This window comes from Podarcis melisellensis (assembly GCF_964234715.1).
Source record: "Podarcis melisellensis genome assembly, chromosome: 1".
Taxonomy (NCBI): Eukaryota; Metazoa; Chordata; class Lepidosauria; order Squamata; family Lacertidae; genus Podarcis; species Podarcis melisellensis.
In genome coordinates, this window is record NC_138528.1 from 65,738,573 (window position 1) to 65,758,878 (window position 20,306).

General features: G+C 41.2%; 1 protein-coding gene across 10 annotated transcripts in view; it reads left to right on the top strand.

Annotated features, from left to right (window-relative positions):
• Window positions 1–20,306, top strand: part of PPFIBP2 (PPFIA binding protein 2) — a 107,962-nt gene that overhangs the window by 40,465 nt on the left and 47,191 nt on the right. For 6 of the 10 annotated variants that reach the window (XM_081906719.1, XM_081906722.1, XM_081906715.1 and 3 more), the window contains exon 4: window positions 15,183–15,275. In XM_081906719.1, the coding sequence (XP_081762845.1) occupies window positions 15,183–15,275 (93 nt within the window). Of the gene's footprint in view, window positions 1–4,157; window positions 4,282–4,597; window positions 4,718–7,870; window positions 8,372–15,182; window positions 15,276–20,306 lie in introns of those variants that run through there. The other 4 variants (XM_081906716.1, XM_081906717.1, XM_081906724.1 and 1 more) reach the window with 4 other exon arrangements.

A 20,306-nucleotide genomic window follows, 5' to 3' on the forward strand; every position in this document is an offset into this window, starting at 1 on the left:
CAGAGTGAAAAGCGTTGGTTGGTCATCTAGAAAGCGATGTAACATCTAACCTGAATCCAGAAAATCTGTGAATCTGATTAAAGAAGCAACCAAGGAATAAAGCACAATTGACAGATGCAAAATCCTTGGTTCGCTCCTTGGGACACCATTGCAGGGCTGTAGTTGCGGCAAAAGATATCCATACAAAGTACTAACAGAAATTATGAGAAGCTATGCAATACTTTTTATCAAGGTTTTCTGTGTATAACTTCTTTATTTGGCTATAACCTTTGATAAAATAAAGATAATTAAACAGTTTTTTGCATTATATCCTGTATTAAATTATATTTCTAGTGATATTTAATTTCATAGTATTATTATAAATAAGGGATGCTATTAGCCATCAAACTTCAAAAATACAACTTTTCCTAAAGGTTTCCACAATTTTGGCTATTAGCGTTTATACTTCGTTACTATTCCTCCACCTGACTTTAAATTTCTCAATGTTGACTTTTCGGTCTTAAGGATTTACAGCTACCACTGCTACTCTGAAAACGTATTTAAATGTGCACTATGAATACTTCTGGGACGCGGGTGGCGCTGTGGGTTAAAGCCTCAGCACCTAGGGCTTGCCGATCGAAAGGTCGGCGGTTCGAATCCCCACGGCGGGGCGCGCTCCCGTTGTTCGGTCCCAGCGCCTGCCAACCTAGCAGTTCGAAAGCAGCCCCCGGGTGCAAGTAGATAAATAGGGACCGCTTACTAGCGGGAAGGTAAACGGCGTTTCCGTGTGCAGCTCTAGCTCGCCAGAGCAGCGATGTCACACTGGCCATGTGACCCGGAAGTGTCTTCGGACAGCGCTGGCCCCTGGCCTCTTGAGTGAGATGGGCGCACAACCCCAGAGTCTGGCAAGACTGGCCCGTACGGGCAGGGGTACCTTTACCTTTACCTTTATGAATACTTCTACAACTTTGAGGGGAGAGGGAGATTTGGTATTGGTGTTCATTTTGTAAGTTTTTTAAAAATGATGAGGATACAGAGCTCTAGTTCTAATGGCACTGAAGAATGGAAAAAATCCTTCTTAAATATCTTACTACTAAATAAATGACAATAGTTTTTTACTTTCCTTGCAGTTAAGGATTTGCTTTGGAGCAAATCACTGAATCACCTTGAAGCATCAATTGCCTGATCTTGGTATTGACATAATATGATACATGGCTTTAATTTTGCAAATGTTGATGCTGCATTCTTAAAGGCAGCATTGATAAAATACTTTAGAACTCCTCTGGAAAATATAGCTAAGAAGAAAGATTTGGATCAGAATTATGTGTGCATAAGAAGATGTAATAGAATATCCTCTCACCCCCAATTCCAGAGTGACCTTTAGTTTGAATACTTTATTTTTTTAAAAAAAAAAAAAAAAGACGCAAAAAGCCATTCCTGGAAGTATTTTGAATGCTGAAGTGAGCTATGTAATTATATACTAATCTTACTGTTGATGCCAAAAATATAATGCATAGTTAAACTAACCAATATATCAACCTATAATTTGGGCAGGAATCTTGCATTTCTAGTGTTTCTGAACAAAAATGCATAAAAGTACAGATTATTATTTAGGGCCCAATTATTAAGAAAGTGGTGTCTCTCCATTTATTTCCCTGTGTGTCATTGCTTCTCTTTCTTCTACAATTACTTGTAAATAGAAGTGGAAGTGTGTTATGGGAAGTGGTCTGAGCTGCAGAAACTTTTGGAGACAGTGATGATTGGTGCACAAGGCCTCAGATTGACTTGGAAAAATTATTTCGAGTTGCTCCATTTTGGGGGGGAAATGTCCAAGCTAATCTGTGGAGAGTTTGCTCATTTCTACTCTGCTTTGGCTTCCAATGTGCTCAGTGATATCAACATACGTTCCAGTCATATTTAGTGATATAACAATGAGCAAGTTTGCACATAAGGCTAGCCAAACCATGGCTAAGGGTGAGTTCATGGGGTTCCCAAAGAATAGATTGTTGTCATTGCACACCTGCTGCTTGGTTTAGTGTGTTTTCCAAACCTGGGCTCATGATTTGTCTCCCTCCAGATGAACCATGAGCTGCATTCAAGTGTTCTTTGTTTCACACCTCATGGTTTGTCTAGACAAAGCACAAGCCCTGGTTTGGACAACATGCTAAGTCAAACCATGGCTTAGCTTGCAACGGTGCAGCAGCAGGACTGGGGAGGAGGACAGCAGCTGCAAGAAGACCCACATGTTAAGCCATGATTTGACTGGGCACTGCATGCAAACCAGTTCATTGTCTTGCATTCAGATATTTCTAGTATGAAAATTACCAAGGGGAAAAAATAGTGCTGAAGTTGTACCCTTGTTGTACAGCAGTGCACTGGCACAAAAATACAGTCTTTGGGGCATTTTTTTCATGCTGGAAATATTTTTAGCCCCATAATCATAACCAATGGATGCATTTTTAACTTCAGGTGAAATTTGTAACTGAAAAGTAGCACATTTCTTTTAGTGATGTGGATTTCGTTTATTCTATATATAAAAAAGTAATATCTTGGTATTTCTAGTTACTGCAGTCCTGACTTTCTGACCTAAATAAATAGTAGAGATCCTCAAATTGTGGCCTGAACACCATGACTTATCCTTGCCTATAGCCAGAGGCAGGTACTATTTACTGCTACAGCTTCTGAGAAGACAGAGTGTGTATTGAGAGTAGTGGTGTTCAGTGACACACACATTAGATATCCCAAAATCTACTGCACCTGCTAGAGGAGCTCTGTTTTTCATTCAGGATATGCAACCTGAGTCTGGTTTAATCATGCAGGCTTGGAAAGGGAAGAAAAGAAGACAGGACAAAATAAGCTGTAATAGGGCTTGCAATTAAAACATCACATGCGTTTAAATATGTTCTAGTTTACAAGTAGTGAAACACGAGGCACTGTATTTCTAGTTTGGTAGTGCTTTATGCAGATCTCTGATAGTGGTTTTTCATTGTTCTGCACCCAGAGCTGCTTAAAGAAAGGGTGTGTGTGATAAAAATGTAAGAAAATGCTTAGTTATACATTATATTTTTCTTTTTTAAAAGATAGTGGGAAGCTATTATGTAGCTACCCAAGTTTACTAGTGTTCTTGGTTGTTTCCCACTCATGCTGTAATTAGAAAATCCTTATAATGAGTGTGGAGACTAAATGACTTAGATAATGTATTAAAAAATGGTGAGTCTGTGATATCCCACCTTTCTCATGGGACTTGAAGAAGCATACATAAAGTTTGCCGTGGGAAACATACCTGTTCAACTGTCAAGGTGGATTCACGGGTTACAGTTTCTAGGCTCACCTTGTCACATTACTGTACAGTGGTACCTCGGGTTACAAACTTAATTCATTCCAGAAGTCCGTTCTTAACCTGGCGCACATTCCCTACATAGGCCTCCCACGGCCCTGGAAGCAGATTGTGTTCATATCCCAGGGCAAAGTTTGCAACCCGGAACACCACCTCCTGGGTTTGTGGAGTTCATAACCCGAAGCATTCGTAAGCAGGACTGTTCGTAACCCAAGGTACCACTGTAAACTTGAATGCTTGACATGGAATCTGGATCCAGAGTATATGGGGGAATGCTTCATTCCCTGTAAGCTCCCCCTTCCCCGCTTTTTCATTTAATCAACTAAAGCTCTCCTTAAAGGCAAGGGAAGCTATAGCAGAATGTTGCTTTCTGTGAGAGTGCACATTCTGTAGAACTTGTTTTTTCTACAGAGAGATTTATCTGGCTAACTTTCTTCAGGTTTTTAAAGTGACAGTACAGACTTCTTTATTCCACAAAGTATTTCATATGTTTAACATGCTGGATTTTATTTGACTGTATTTGGCTTTCTTCTGATGTGACTTTGTTTGCAAAAATGTCAATGAAATATTAGCACTGGAGCAAAGTTGGTAGGTGCCTTTAATGCAGTGGCTGCTTTTATATTTATAGTGGGAGCTATTTTAGGATAGAGTGGTGGTATATAAATTTTAAAAGTCATAGCAACAAACGAAGAACAAAAAGGAAGTGATGAAAATGTCTAAAATGCTTTGAAGGAGCTCATCAATGTGTGTACTTAGGAAAAAGAAGCAGATCTTGCTCCACTGGTTTTGTAAACTCAAGGGTTAACTCTTCAGATTATGTTCCAGGAAGTAATAGTTTGTCTGTACAGTGACGCTTTACTTTTATTTTCTGACATGGAGAGATGGCAAACCGTAAACTTCTAAACAAAAAGTGGACTATTAAATCAACTTAGCAAGTGGTCTACTTTCAGCAGAGTTCTGCATTTGTAAGTATATAATGCCAAGTAATAAATGCACTGTGTTTCATAATTGAGAATACATATTCTTTATATCCTGGACAAAGTAAAATGAATGGGCCGGAAGGTGGATGGCTTCAATCACTCCTAGAATTCTTACTTAGACAACATTCACACCATCCATTTTGTTAAATAGAGAGATGGGTGTTTTAAAGTTTGTTTAAACTTATTTTTTCTTGCATTTACATGGGGCCAAAGCTCAAACCTGACATAAAACTAAGACTCAGGTAGCATGTGACTCAACGGAATGCACTTTATCAACATTCCTAACCGATAGGGCACTGACAGGAGTGCCAGATAAAAGCCTCTGAATTTCTAATTTCCTTTTTGGCTCAGAAGAAAGTGCAGGGAGAAAATCAAGGTGCAGTTACATGAAATCTGGAAGGAGTTGCTGAACCAGAAATAGGTATGTTAGATATTTTAAAACACCGTTTTTGACGAGGGCTGCTAGTGTTCACGTGTTTAGGCTAGCACACAGGATGGTGTAGCTCTCCCTTATTACTTATTGCCTGTTTTCAGGGAGGGGACCTGGTTCTGGGCAGGGACAGCTGGGCTTGAGTGGTGTGCTTCAGTGTGGTAGGATAATGGGGGAAGTGCTAAGCCAATCAAACAAAACTCTTCTGTAACCAGTGCTTTCAGAGCCGCAGCACATATGAAGTACAGTCAGCTTAACTAAAGACCTAGGAGATTTTAACCGACAACATACATGTTATAAAGCTTAGCTGATGAAGTAACTAGTCAAGAATCTAACTTCTCTTTAAAAATAAATAAATTACCATCTTCTAATAGTGTGGTCTTGGTGGTCCTACTCATGTTTCGCCAGTCTGTCCAAAAACACAGATTCCAGTGTTTTTAATTTCTAGGACACGTTCAGATTCTTCCTTTTGTCTGCCATTTCCACTGAGAATTATACCCAGGGAGAGAGTAGCAGTTGGCTTTGGGCTCACGTAATCTCTCCCTGCCCCTGCCCCTGCCCCTGCCCCTGCCCCAGGCTCCTCACCTTGGGAGAAACAAACATTATTATTTTTCTGTGTTTATTAGATCATGGGATCTACTTGGCTCTCTCAGGTATATAACCCACAAGTGAAGAAGTGGGAGGGGTACAGAAGTGTTTGTAGAACTGAAGCCTGTTCTCAGTCTGCCCATTGGTGGTGGTGGTGGTGGTGGGTATATTGCCTATGGAGAGCCCTAGTTTTTAAGTTGAGACGCATGCTGACTAGGGTGCTCAGGTGTCTTTACAGCAGGCGTTCCTCTCACCATAAATGGTGGTATGATGTGTGGGTGGTAAGAGAACGCTGTCTTGGCAGTCTGCCAGAACTTGCTGTCCTCAAGGCTTGAAACTCATTGAAATGTCTGTGGGATGTCTAATTTGTTGAAATAGAAACCAGCATGGGTGGTCTTGGGGAGATTGTTTTAAGTGACCTACGTAGGTTTTCATTGGGGCGTATGTTTGTATTTGCTGCCATAGTACGTTACTGCATACCAACATGCCTGAAATATACCCACACTTAAGTTTTTCACCCCCATTTTTGATATATTATGTAGATTTAGAAGTAGCTAAGACAGCAGTTCTGCCTTTCTGTGTTGGAGGTTTTAAAAATGCCACCAGCCATGATTCTGATTAGGCCCCGCTGTTGCTGCTTCTGTTATGCAAAGTAGAAAAAATGACCCTGCATTAAACTATGTATTGAACATAATACTTGGTTTGGCCCATAGTGAGATTTGGATGAAGAAGCTACAGTAGTTGGAAACTGCTTGGGGGAGATAGAATTCCATGCCAGATCAAGTAACCCACGGCTTGGACAAGCTGGAAGCTGTCTTTCACATCTTGTGCTTCCTGTGGGGGTACTATTTTGGGGTAGCTATTTTTGAGCCATTCTTAATAACTTCAGTAGTACAATCCTGATATTGTTGTGAAGATGCTTGACTGTTCCCAGTGTCTAGCATTGCTGTAATTCCAAGAGTACCTTTTTGTCATGGTTAAGTGATCAAATGGAAAAAACTCGTGCCATTCTGTTGCTATTGCATACCCTCTGGGGTTTGCTTCCTGTTTGGGTACTTCTGTTTCAAGGTGTGCAGTTTCCCCATTCATGGATGCTGCACAGAGCAAGACACTGAGATGGAGATTGCTGCTAGCTCCCACCCCATTTTGTCAAGTGGCCTTTGGCCATTGTGAAAGATGGTAACACAAACTGGTAACAGTGACTCTTGGAAATTCGTTGTTTGCTTAAGAAAAGGCATGTGCGCACAGGTATGTAAATAAACTGTGCACATGTCCAGAACAGAAAAATGGGGAGGAGTTGTGGGTGGGGGAAGAATGACTGAGGATAGAGGCAGAAAATCACCACAGAGATACTTTCTGTCAACCCCCGCCCACTGGTGTGCTCTGAATATCCATGGCTGAAAACAGGAATGTGTGGGACCTGATCTGCCCCTCCCTCCAAAACCCCCAGATCTTTGTGACTTCCTGTCTTGAAGAAGCACCCCATGACATCTCCCTAAGAAAAAGGGGGACTAGCAGCTGGCACTTTTTGCTGTGGCAGATGGGAGTTTCTTTCCATGATCAACAAGTTACCCATATAAGCATGTCTAGTCTAGGTGGGTTACTTCATGTAGACGTTTCTTTGGGGGATTCTGTTAAGAAAGGCCGATAGCTCAGTGGGACAGCTCATGCTTTGGGAGTGACAAGTGATAAAATCCCCACCTTCTCCAGGTATGACTGGAAAAGATTCCTCTCTGAAGCTGTGGAGAGGAGCTGTCAGTCAGTGTGGGGCAGTACTGAGCTGGATGAAATAGTCTGACATGGCATGATATATTTTCCAAAAGAATAGACACAGTCTGCCTGCTTTAAAGATACTTGGGTATGTTCTTGAGCTTTATTGGAAAATAGCACAACGGGCACACATTATGGGTGGGTGGGGAGGTGCAACTAAGTGCTTGTTAGGCATGCAATATGTTCACTTGCCATTTCCCCCTCTCAAGTATTACATCCAATGTATCTGATCGGGTCAAGAGCCAAAGCTAATGCTGTTGCAGAGAAGAAGAAAGGGACACAACCAAAATGGCAAACGGAAACCCACCTTGTTATGGGGATTCAATGAGGAGGGCTGAACCATGTGAGCTCCTTGGAGAAAAAGGCGGGATATAAATGCAACAAGCACACCTTAAGCATTGCTTTGATATGTGCCCTCATGTGACTACAACAATTCCTGAATGCTTCCACCTTCAGCCAGGGAATGTAAATACGTTGAAGGTATTTTTGCAATCTGTTGATGCATTGCCCCCTCTTGGAAATCTGTACAAGGAACGCTTGGCTTTGTGCAGAAGGGGGCTGTCCTAAAATATTTGTGCCTTTGTGAGAATGGAGTAACCAGCAATTCTCAAACTGCAGGGCTTATTTTTAGCTAAGTCTCAGCCTGAAATAAATTGGGAAGCCGAGGAGCGTTCTGATAAACACGAGTAAAACAGAGACAGGAAATAGAGGGTCTTTGGGTAATGAGTTCCAGCCACTCTTGAAACAGAAAGCTAGTGAAGGCATTACTTGAAAATAGTTTCTCTGTGACAGCCTAGCAATTTTTAGCTTGTTATTTTACCATTAAAAGGGAACACTCTCACTGCAGTTTTCAACTGCACTACAGAAGCTTCCCTTTCCCCCTCCCTCTCTCTTTTTTCCCCTCAGACCATCTGGCATTATGCATCTTTTGAAGCCTTTAGAATGATATTACTGCCTGTTGATGACTGATCTCTGCTTAAAAAAACCCAGATGCTCTCTGGGTTGGGGAGGTGGGGAGACGCTGCCTGAAGTTTGTACAGTTGTGTGTGTACATTCAGCAGAAGAGTTTAGAAGGAGCCCGGGGGACAATTTTAAGTCAAATATGTACAGACATCCAGCTTGCTAGAGGTAGAGAAACTCAGTGTGAGTTGGGGAGAGCGCTAGATAGAAAGATTGTGTTCTCTCTCCAGAACAAAGCTCTGAACCCAGGGAATATAATTGCTGAGATGGGCCCGAAGCATGGAGAGTGAGATTGATATTTACAAACACTTCACGTGGCTAAAGAGGGTAAGTGACTCTTCTGCAGTTCTGTGACTTAACAGCTTTGTGGGTAGAGAAAATGGAATACATTAACTTTTTCCACCTCTGTGGGAAATTATGGCTTGTCCCACAGTCTGAAAATGGGACAGGGGTTGAGGAGAGAACCAATATTCCTTTGTCTTTACAAAGAACAGTGGGAGTGTTCTGAGTACTGTTTTAATGTGGTATTCAATGATAACTGTCCAGAGAGGGTTTCAGATCTGATCCTAGTTCACAGCTAATGGTAAAAATGCCTGTGTGCATTTCATGTTACCAGCTTTTCAGGTAACCCTTTCTTTCTTTGTCTAACGTTTGCACATATACTATAGTTGCGTGCTTTTAAACATGCAAGCTAACCTGTGGATTTTAAATAATTCAATCCCATTGACCACAAGGTTTGAAATCAGTTTCTCCCAATTTGTTTTGCATTTAGATCACAATGATCATCTTAATTTTGTAGTGACTAATTTAAATCCAGTATTGAGAAGCACCTTAACTATATTTTATCTATGGGGATGTGGGGTAGCAAGGGTAGCATAAGGCAGAATTTCTTCATCTTCTTGAAGAATTTTTGTTTGTCTCTCTACATAAATGTACTTAAGGTTGCAGTGAAGTACACTTCACAAGGAGGATTCATATCACTACTCAATTGAATAATGCTAAGTAGTACTGCAACATTCCTCTTCCAAGTGCCTTTGTGTACTAAGGAAAATAATATACAGCCTTGGCAAAGTGCAGTATTTATCATTGGCTCTATTAATGACTAAAGTGAAGTTTAAATGAACTGGGATTACATAGTTGAGTTTTTGCACTGAGGAAGTTTGTTTCACTATGCAATATTATGAATGTCTACTTATAAGCAAAGCTCATTGAGCTTAATGGTTCTTACTCCCAGCTAAGTGGATACAGGATAGCAGCCTCAGGTCTGCCATTCTGGAGACTCAAAAGGACAAGAAATGGCAGTTAATATTTTAAAGGATATGCATCTGAGTGATAAAATAATGCAAATGTTATTATTTGTGTAGGAAGTCTGATTTTAGCTCCAAAAGTAAATGGTTAGATTACGTTTTTAGCATCATATATTTTCAAAGCTAAGTGGTGAAGGTTCATAGTAAGTAGGACATACAGCATTTGTATGAAATTGATCTTAATATTGGTTGTCTTCAGCTAAACAAATTTTCAGAAAGCCGGACTATGGTTGCAAACTAAGCTCTGGTTTCCTGTGGCAGAAAGGACATTGACACTGTTCAACATTCTTGTGGGAGAACACATTCTCAAGATTGTGGGCGTAATTGGGATTATATCCAAACACAGTTTGCTAAATATGTGCGCGGTACTCTGTTAAAACGGCCTGTGGAGTCTCTGCTCTTATTCTGAGGAAATGGAAGTGTGATGGAATGTCAGTAGCTTGTGAGTAGCTTCTTTATATGTAGAGGGTTTTAAAAGTGCGGTACACTGATTGTAACATGCCTGTGAATAGTGATTCTTAAAGAATGGTTGTCGGGACAGCGGAGGGATGCAGTAAAGACAGAACTTATGTCGTGTTCCCGTGGGGGATAAAATGAGGAAATGCAGTAAAAGGGCTCCAGGCACTTCTGCATTTCTCCCAGGAAAAAACTTGATTCCCATTGTGCTCACACAAGCTCCTTTGATAAGTAATTAAAACATTTGCAGAAAGCTGTGCAGTGAATTCATTCTGATGCCACATGATCCCATTGCTGTTGCATGCTTGGGCACCAACTGCGGTGGTAACCTGATGCTCTTTTGGCTGGTAATAAAAGCACTGCTTCCTCCAATAGATGCTTGGGGAGGGGGGAGCAGCAAGGGTGAGGAACTGAACTGGGCTCCCGTCAGTTCTCAGTCGCATGTGCCAAACCTGGCTCTAGTTTCACGGGATGGGGGAATGAAACGGGCATAACATCAGTTTTGTTATTGCAAGAGTGCAGAGCCAGGTTTGCTGAATGATTTAGTGGTGAGTTGTAAGGCAGGAGGAAAAGTATGAAGTGGCTAAAATACTCAGTTGATCAAATGATTCAGCTGCCCAAACCTTTGAACCTACTTGCATTTTATAAGCCATAGAATCTAAGGGCTTATGGTTGCTCTACTTGAACTTGCTTGAAAGTGCCATTCATGATTTCTGTAGCACTCCTATCAAATGTCCATGACAAAACACCCCTTCCTTGTAAGCAATTCCAGCCAAGAAGAGGCTTGTTCAGAGTCCAGTGTCAAGAGATCTTGGGCACTGGTCATGTGGCAGCCTGCGAAAGGGACAAGTAACTGGAGCCAAAACAAACAGCCTCCTCTCTTCTTTGATCATAAAGCAAGCAGAGTTGATTTTTTTTCTCTTATCAAAGAGGCTTTGGTGACAAGTAGGGGAGGGATTGGTTATATGTGTACTCACATTTAAGGGGGTGATGTAAATTGGCCACAAAAAGCACTTCATTACTTTGTTTTAAATTATATATGCATTTGTCCATTTCCATGGATCTCCTTTCCATTAAAGAAATTGTGGCTTCTAGTAAGCAGGATAAGACTGCAGATTTAAATAATTGTGATACTTTTATTAATGTAAAGCCATGGTTTGTTCAGCTAAGTTACAGTTTGTTTTAATATCTGAAGCAGAAAAAGAAGGAAGAATAAACCAGAATCCTTTGAACCAGCAGAGTTTAAAGCTGATTTTCAAACTCTCAGCTTTTCTGTTCTCTCTGAATTGATAGACCATTGGAATGTCATGGTTTGGGCTCTGATTCCACTTGAAGAGTATGTCACACCTTTGGAGACAGAAGTAAACTAATGAAGCTGAGTTCTGAGCAGATGATAGACAAGGGTAGAGGAGCTCTGAGCAATGATTGGCCAGTGACACATCCGGAAACCTGGGCTATGATACGTCAGAGTGCTGCTCCATTCACTTTTTGTAAAGGACTCAGCATAACTCCACCAGCCCCACCCATCACGGAGCTCTTGCATGTACCAGGACATCTAAAATACTGTAAGCCCATTACTGGAAGCATCAGTATTACCGTACAAACAAGTTGATGTATACCTAGAAATTTCTTTAAAATCCAGTACTTGCTGTAATATGAAGAAATTGGTTGTGTAGTAGGCACATTCAAATGAGTGGTCTGCAACAATGGACATTAGTTTTTCTCTTCTTGATATTATTCCAGACATGAGTGCAGATTAACTAAATCCAAAGTCTTCAAAATGGTCTGTAGGGCTGAGCTACTGAACAAATAGTTGGATGACTACATTTTGTTGGCTCTGCTCTGTTTCCATCTGCCAGTTTGCATTTAAAAGAAAGTCAGAATACATTGAACATGTCTCAACAGCTACACTTTTCTGCACAAGCAGTTGCTTTTATCATCACATGGCTATTATTCAGTATTCCAAATGGAATATAATGGCTTCACATAAACAAACAAAGCAACCAGTCCTTGCGATACAGCTGCAGTGAATAGCCTGGGAGAAAAAGGGAACTAATCTGAGTAAATTCACCAAAGAACTCCTGCATGTGTGCTGTGTGTAGGACCAACCTTGTTTGTGCTTAGTTGAATTAAGGAGAGAATGTTTTTGCGTTCTTCTTCATGACAGTTGTTCATACAAGGCTATGCAAGTCTACCAGTAGTGTTGTTGAAACTTGGCATGTCTCCTTCCTGCTTCCTTCCACATTTAGCCTGTTACCATGTTATGTTCCCATAAAATGTTGTAAAAATTTGTCCCCTCCTCCATCTGCAAACCATGGGGCATATTTCTTCTCTCTGGTCTCCTACTTTTTACATTCTTTTTTTACATTCAGACCTTGTAATACTTCTTCCAAAATTAATGCACACGCTTTGTATCTTCTTCCTAATTACCGGTACCTCACATAGTCATTTGTGAGTATAAAATGGAGGTATGTCCCTTTGAGCCTCTTGTTGGAGGAAATGTGGGAGGTAAATGAAGTAGGAAAATGTATTTTCTTTTTTAAAAAAGCATTTCACAATGCAGAAACCTTATATACCTTTCTCCCTCAGTCCACCCAACACACAAATTGCAGCATGCCCCACAAAACTCTACCGTGGCCCTCTTAAGTTATGTTTTCCCTTTGAATTGTTTTAGAGGCTTTTGGAAAGAATTTCTTTCACATTAAGTTAGAGATGAAAGGGCTTCTACCAGGCACACATAATTTATTGGCTCTTTGTGTTAGGTACCCAGGTCCTACTTTCAGGTGCAGAGTAAGGCAGCCACCTCAGGTAGCTGATTTTGGATGTATTGAAAATGCAGCGGATTGTAGGTATTTAATATATTGTTATATTTCCACTCACGTGAGTCACGTTTGTGCTGCCCAAATAACTCGGCAAGCCTTGGGCACTATGCATCTTTGCTTTGTTCAGCCTTCAGGCAGCAAAATGTCTTGGGCCAGTCCTGCAGATGCCCAGTACTCCCTGTCCTTAGAGAGCAGTGTCTCTTTCACCTGCTTATGTAAACACATTTCCGAATAACCTTGGAGTCCTCCAGGGCATGTCTTTGACTTTATGCAACCTGTCCCACTCCAGATTGTCTCTGGAGCCTCTTGATAGCAGTCTCCCCTTGTTCCAGTTCTGAGCTCTAGGTCCTAGGATGGTTGCTCCAGTTGTCCGCTGCTCCCCTACCTTCTCCTGCAATCTTTGCAATTCTGAAGCCATATGTGAAAGCTTTCACGTTAATTTGGAAAAGTGTGGATAACTGTGTAGCTCATACTGCTCAAGGAAAATGTCTACACTTCAAATATGACATTCTTTAAACACAGCCAGTGAACGGCTGCCAAAACTTTAAAAAGTTCAAAAACCAGATGTTTCTGGGGTTTGGGATCCTTTACCAGGTGAATGACCACAGGAGGTTCTTCTTGGGGAGCCATGACAGCACTTGCTTCCATCATAATCTACAGGCCTGTACCCTTGGGCCATATTGCTATGTTTTTTATCTTCTCATTATGTTTGCCATAAAGAGAGCCAGTATCTTAAGAGATGCCGTCTGAGACAGAGCAGCTGTTTGCTTAGTAGGTGAGCCTGTCTGGACTACATTTGTCTGTTCTTATTAAACCCCGAAGCAGCTGATGTTTTGGCAGAGCTGATATTTTCTCCTTGGATTACTCTGTCTGATGTGGATGTTGGCTGATGTAGTTCCATCCCAAGATATTTTGGAAGAGTTAATCAGAGCAGGAAGCATTGTAATACATTATCTATTTATGGCTTAATGCAGGATGAATCTTTATCCAGAATTTAATGAATTGTCCTGAGAGAGGCAAAACCTATTTCAACGTACAAATTACACCTGCTCTTCTAGTTGCTTAAGATACCTTTCTGTTGCGCCAAGAGGCTTTTATCCTATAGATTCATCCTATTATGGACTTTCTGGGTCAAATGTGTCAGCCCAATATTAGGTCTGGCTACCTAATGAACGGAGGTCAGGAATATGCTGAGCAAAGTTATATCCCGATCATAAAGAACGTTGTGAAAGGAAATAAGACACTCTTATTTCCAGGTAAGTATGTAGATACTGCCCTCTTGGCACTGCCTGTTGCTGCCTTTCAATCCTGCACAAAACTGTCTTGAGGACAGGCTCAAGTGAGTAGCCATGAAACTTGCTGGGTGGCCTGTGTCTCAGCTTAACGTCCTCTGCAGGGTGGCTGTGAGGATAAAATGGAGCAGGGAAGAGAACCATGTATGGCAACTTGAGTTCCTTGGAGGAAAGGTGGCCTCTACATTGACATACTCAATAAGTATCTGAATAGAGGTGGTTAACTCATTTTACCTTTCAAATCCTGGCTGTGGCATCTTCAGCTGTGCTGGGAGTTTGTATGTTTTTTGCTACATACTGGAATGCAAGGAATGTTCTTTATAAAGAATTCAGCAATTGCATTGAACTGTGTCACTCTTATTGCTCGATTTTCATTTGTTGTGATAAGGGTGAACTGTTGACTTTTCATATAGTGTACAATACTTTTTCCAGTGCATGGGAAGAAGTAATGGGTGTATTAATTGTTCTTCAGCAGTGAATCTGAAGAACACGGTAGGATTGCCACTTTGCAGGCCTGGATGCGTACCTTAAAAAATAAAAATAAAAATCCCCAGTACAATGAGAGAACGTAGCTGTGTCTTCTCTCTTCTGTTCTCTTCCCTGGTTCTGATGTCTCTGCCTGTTTTGCCCTGGTATCTCACCCACCACAGCAGCCGATGGCAGGACCAGGAAAAGAATAGGTGGGATATGCAGAGGTTTAAAGGCAACTGAACTAGAAAATATGTCTGTTTTACATATTTTAAAAATGTGCATTTCCTGTTTTGAAGGCAGGAGGGTAATAAGTAGCAGACAGCTCACTGAGTTTTGGATCTGATTTGTCTTTTGTGGAATTCCAAAAATATGCTGGAGTTGGATGGGTGGCAGTGGACTGACTTTACAGCTGGGATCAATTAATTTCCCTCTTCCCCACCCCCTTCTCTCTCTCTCATATATGGGTGTAGAGAGGGGAAAGGGAAGATTTTTTCACTTTTGCCACGATTATATCCTAGAAAATTGAAGGGGTTCCAACTTACATTTCATTTTAAAATCCGGTAAAGTGTTTGTGGCTTAGCAGACTTTGTCTGCAGTCCTAACCCCATTTACCTTGGAGTAGACATGGTTAGGACTGCACTGTCAGCTGAGAAAATTGTAAGCTATGTGATACATTTGTGGCATGTTCTTATAGCTATGATGATTACACAGTGCTTTGAAGTTCTAGGCAAGATCTAACAAAACAATCACATTTCAATTACTTGTAATCTTAACCTGTTGTTCTCTTTAGTCCCAGGTGAATCACCATACTTCTGCCAGTAATGAAACCTATCAAGAACGCCTGACAAGACTAGAGGGTGACAAAGAGTCTCTCATACTTCAGGTATGCAATTTATAGCATCGCCATTTGCATTTGGAATTTATTGGTGTGTTTGTTGCTCATTGTGAAAAGCAGGAGAATAGAATATCATTATATCATGTATTTTATATTCTGCTTTTCAGGGCAAGGACTATTTTTTAAAAATCCCTGTACCTACTTCAAATGAAAGAATTTTGGTCTTGACCTGTGTGGTGTTGAATTCACTTTATTCTTTTAACAGTGTTATTTGAAATATAATAAAAGTCTTATGCTATGTTTCTTGGGGGTTAATTGCAACAACTGTTAGTTATCGTAGTTGTTGGTATCAACTTTGAATTCAATTTCCTGTCTGTAAATTCTATATATTTTAAATATACATATATATTTAAATATTTAAGTACTGAGAGAGCGGAAAACCTTAGGTCTCTATACTCTAAATTTCTGGGTCAAATAGATTGTGGATTCAGCTAGACATCAGCAACAGTAACAAAAATGCACATCCTTAATGGGCTATTGACTTTTAAGGGGGACCTAGTGGACCCCATGGGACACAGGTGGCGCTGTGGGTTAAAGCCTCAGCGCCTAGGACTTGCTGATCGAAAGGTCGAGGTTCGAATCCCTGCTGCGGGGTGCGCTCCCGCTGCTCGGTCCCAGCGCCTGCCAACCTAGCAGTTCGAAAGCACCTCTGGGTGCAAGTAGATAAATAGGGACCGCTTACCAGCGGGAAGGTAAACGGCGTTTCCGTGTGCAGCTCTGGCTCGCCAGAGCAGCGATGTCACACTGGCCACGTGACCCGGAAGTGTCTTCGGACAGCGCTGGCCCCTGGCCTCTTGAGTGAGATGGGCGCACAACCCCAGAGTCTGTCAAGACTGGCCCGTACGGGCAGGGGTACCTTTACCTTTAGTGGACCCCATAGCCTTTAATGGTGTCTTGAAACTGCTTGGCTGCTGCCTCTCTCTTTATCTACCTCTGCCAGGAACATGTGTTCAAAGCTGGGACAAAGCTCACTTCAGCGCTTAGCAGTAGGAAAATAGTATCGGTCCATAGCCTAAAAAAATTGAAATTTGAGTGAGAAACTCCAGGCTGTAAAGTTTGGTGGTAGCACCTCTTGTTCCCCTGCTTACCTTTGACTGAAATTAAGTGTACAATTGTTCTCAAACTTGGGAGTTCAGTTTTGGTTCGTGGTGCTCATTTTATCCAAGAAGAAAGAGCCTCTCGATCCAAAGTCTTAAAACAGAGAGGAGAAGGAAAGGAAAGATTTGTGCGATGGGATTTTTCAGTACAGTCGTACCTTGGTTCTCAAAAGCCTTATGTCTCGAATGTTTTGGCTCCTGAACACCCCAAACCCAGACGTGAGTGTTCCAGTTTGCGAACGTTCTTTGGAACCTGAACATCCAACGCGGCTTCCGATTGAGTGCAGGAAGCTACTGCAGCCAATCAGAAGCCATGCCTTGGTTTTCTAATGTTTTCAGAAGTCAAACTGATTTCCGGAACGGATTCCGTTCAAGAACCAAGGTCCCACTGTACTGTATTGTGTACAGGGCTTTTTTCAGCTGGAGCTCACCAAAGCTCAGCTCTGGCACTTCTCAGTGGGTGCCCTTGCCATTCTAAGATAAAAAGGGAGATGTTCAGCACTTCTTTTTCTAGAAAAATAGAACAGCTTCTTATGTTGGTTACAATGTCCAGTCTACACTCTTACCTTCCAACACGAAAATTACATTATGGGAATGTAACTCACAAGCTGTGTACTGTGATGCACTGGTGTTCTACAGGATGGACTGAAATGTGTGTTGAAATTAAGTCAGTGTGTTGGGTGTTCTTTGTATTGTTATGCAGAAATTATTTTCTCCCTCCCCAACACCCAAAAATGAGCAATGAAGGAGAGTGAAAGAATTCACCAGGATACTCTCATGCAGTCTGCACTGTGACTGAGAAGTATGGGGCAGTCCCAGAAGCATCATCCTTGCTCAGAAAGCAGTGGCTCATAGCTGAGTTATGAATAAATGGGCAAGGAAAGCAGGACATGGCAAAATAATATCGCACATAGCTTCAGAATCAAGAAAAACATAAAATGTATGTGTAGTGTGCAAGCTTGAAGTGTTCATCTGTTTTAATCCAAATATACCCAGTAAGATAAGGTATCTTATTTTCATGAATATTTCCACCTTCCTATGCCCTGGCATTGCATATTCAGGGCAATTAGCTGAAGAGATGATCTGATCTGATCTGATCATAGTTGTGAGTTCCATGAGTATTATCAGTTCCTGTGCATCTGTTTACCCATTCAAAAGTACAGAAAACAACGTGTGTGTCCTTGATGTTCACGTTACGAGCAGTTGGCTTAATTGTGCGTTTTGTTCATTAATCAAACATACAGAAATCAGTGGGTAATTGATGTGCATTGCTTGGATAATTTGCTTAATTGCTGCAAAGCGACTTTCACGGTTAAGCTGATGCATCAGGTTTTCTCAAGAATTTGATTATAATACATGCCACCAGTTAGGGCCATTGTCAAAAGCCGTGAAATGAAGGGTATTTTACGAGAGGAATATTACAGTGCTTGCAGCATCTCTGTGTGATTCAAGTATTGCAAATGGTTCATTAAGAAACTATTGCAGTAATGCTTATAGCTTGTTTAATTGCTGTCATTCCTTTAGTATAAGATGTAATGACTACTAGGACACAGACCTTTTGACCAGCTTTTGTCTTAATAGGTGTTTATACTTACTACTCAAGAGGCATGAAGAGAATAGAAATATTTGAAGCAAGAACACATGCATACTTAATATAGATTATGCCTTAATTATATCTGTTAAGCGATAGTGAGTTAAGAGATAATTTTTTAAAGAAAAAATAAACAATATACCCAGGGAATTCCCAATGTATTAAAATAGTACACAGACCGTGCAAGACTGAAATTGGCCCACCAGTAAAGTAGATTGCTAACTAGAATATGATGCCCCTTTACAGTCGTTCGTGGAGCTGAAATGCTACCCAAAGATTATGAGGAGGCAGACGCTCATTGTTAGTAGATTTTTTTTTGGGGGGGGGATTTGTAACTGGTTAATGAGGTGGTCCAGGGACTAGTGTTTTATTTTCTGTCTCTTGTTTTAAAATGAAGGGGCAGCTTGACAACACACACTTGGGAAATGGGCCCACTAAAACAAAGAATAAGAGAATCAGCCCAATCTGTATCAAAGTTAGTAAAGAATACATTCACCACCACCCTCACTTTTCAGAGAACTTGGGGCCCTTCCCCTGGATACCGCCAAATGTCTCCCCTTGTTTCTATTCAAAGGTCTGCTGAAGGTGGGAGAGAGGGTTTTATGCTGTCCCAAGCACAGGATCACCCCCAAATATATTCCTACTTACCAAGAGACAAAACTGCCCTTGGCTGCTTTTCCAGACTAAAGCTGCTTATATATAATTACTCTTAACTTTGGATAATTGGCTTCCTAAATAAGTAATGCCATTGTGATTTAGTTGGCATTGTTTCTAATGGACACAGGAGATTTGGGTTTAAATCTCCGCTCAGCCCTGAAATTCTCAAAGCCTGCCTTGGGAAGCTCACCCTAGTGCAAGAGCTTTGCCACATGTTTGCCCCATATTTCTGGCTAGTCAGCTACATGTTGCAGGTGAACATTGTGTGCATATAGGCATTTGCAAAGTACTGGGGAGAGAATATTTCACATCCGCCTAGACCGATTGGGTGAGACACCTTTGAAATAGCCTCAGAAAGAAGGGCTACTCTGCAAAATCAAGTGTCTCTCTCTTCAACATTCCTGTATTGTAGCAGCCAACCAAAACTGTTGTGGGCATCACTTGGAATCCAAGCTCCATGAAATGATTTCTTAATGCAGCAGGCATCATTTTGGGGCTCAGAAATGGGAACTATGGCAAGAAACTAGAATTCCTAATTAAATGCAAATCCCTTCTAGATTCTATCCAGAAGAGCCAATCCCGACATTGTCTGCTCTTTGTGGACAAAGCAGATTTCAGTTCTGAGAAGTAACAACTGTCTATGAGGTTTTGACATACAAGCTTCCATTGTTGGTTATTTGCCTATTCCATACAACACAAAGCAGGAAAACATTCAGTTGGCAGAGATGCAATTCATTAGATGTAATGTAGCTGGGCACAGGCATCTCTTTGCCTTAATGTTGGCCACCCCAATTGTGCAGACCTATGAAGAATTAGCAGCTTATAATAATAATAATAATAATAATAATAATTTATTATTTGTACCCCGCCCATCTGGCTGGGTTTCCCCAGCCACTCTGGGCGGCTTCCAACAGAAATGAAAAATACACTAAAATGTCACATATTAAAAACTTCCCTGAACAGGGCTGCCTTCAGATGTCTTCTGAATGTCAGGTAGTTGTCCATCGCCTTGACATCCAGTGGGAGGGCATTCCACAGGGCAGGCGCCACCACCGAGAAGGCCCTCTGCCTGGTTCCCTGCAACTTGGCCTCTCGCAGGGAGGGAACCGCCAGAAGGCTCTCGGAGCTGGACCTCAGTGTCCGGGCAGAACGATGGGGGAGGAGACGCTCCTTCAGATATACTGGACCGAGGCCATTTGTCAAATGACAGTTGGTTTCCTATGTGGTCAATGCAGCTAGATCTCTTTATGCTAAATGCTGGCGATTACAAACCATACCAAAGAAAAAGAATGGGTTGGGGAAAACCTGGGATGCCAGTTTAACATATTTTCTCAGGGGAAAGAAGAGACAAGACTGGAAAAATGGCAGAAATCTATTGATTATAGTAAGGGATTTTCAAACCAATCAATGTTATGGATTTAAAATGGAGTAGTATTTGTGAATCACTATTTTGGAAAATAGATATGTTTTATTTATTATGGGATAGAATAAGGAATTTATGGAAATGGTGCTTTATGTTTTAACATGGGATTATAGCAGGTAGGAAGATTAATCTTCTGAATGAGCTTTTGGTTAGTAACATTATTGTTAAGTGATTGTTAAGGGATAATGGTTTTGCTCACTTATAATTAATAATCTTACTCATTTTGTGTTATAACTATTTATGCTGTTGTG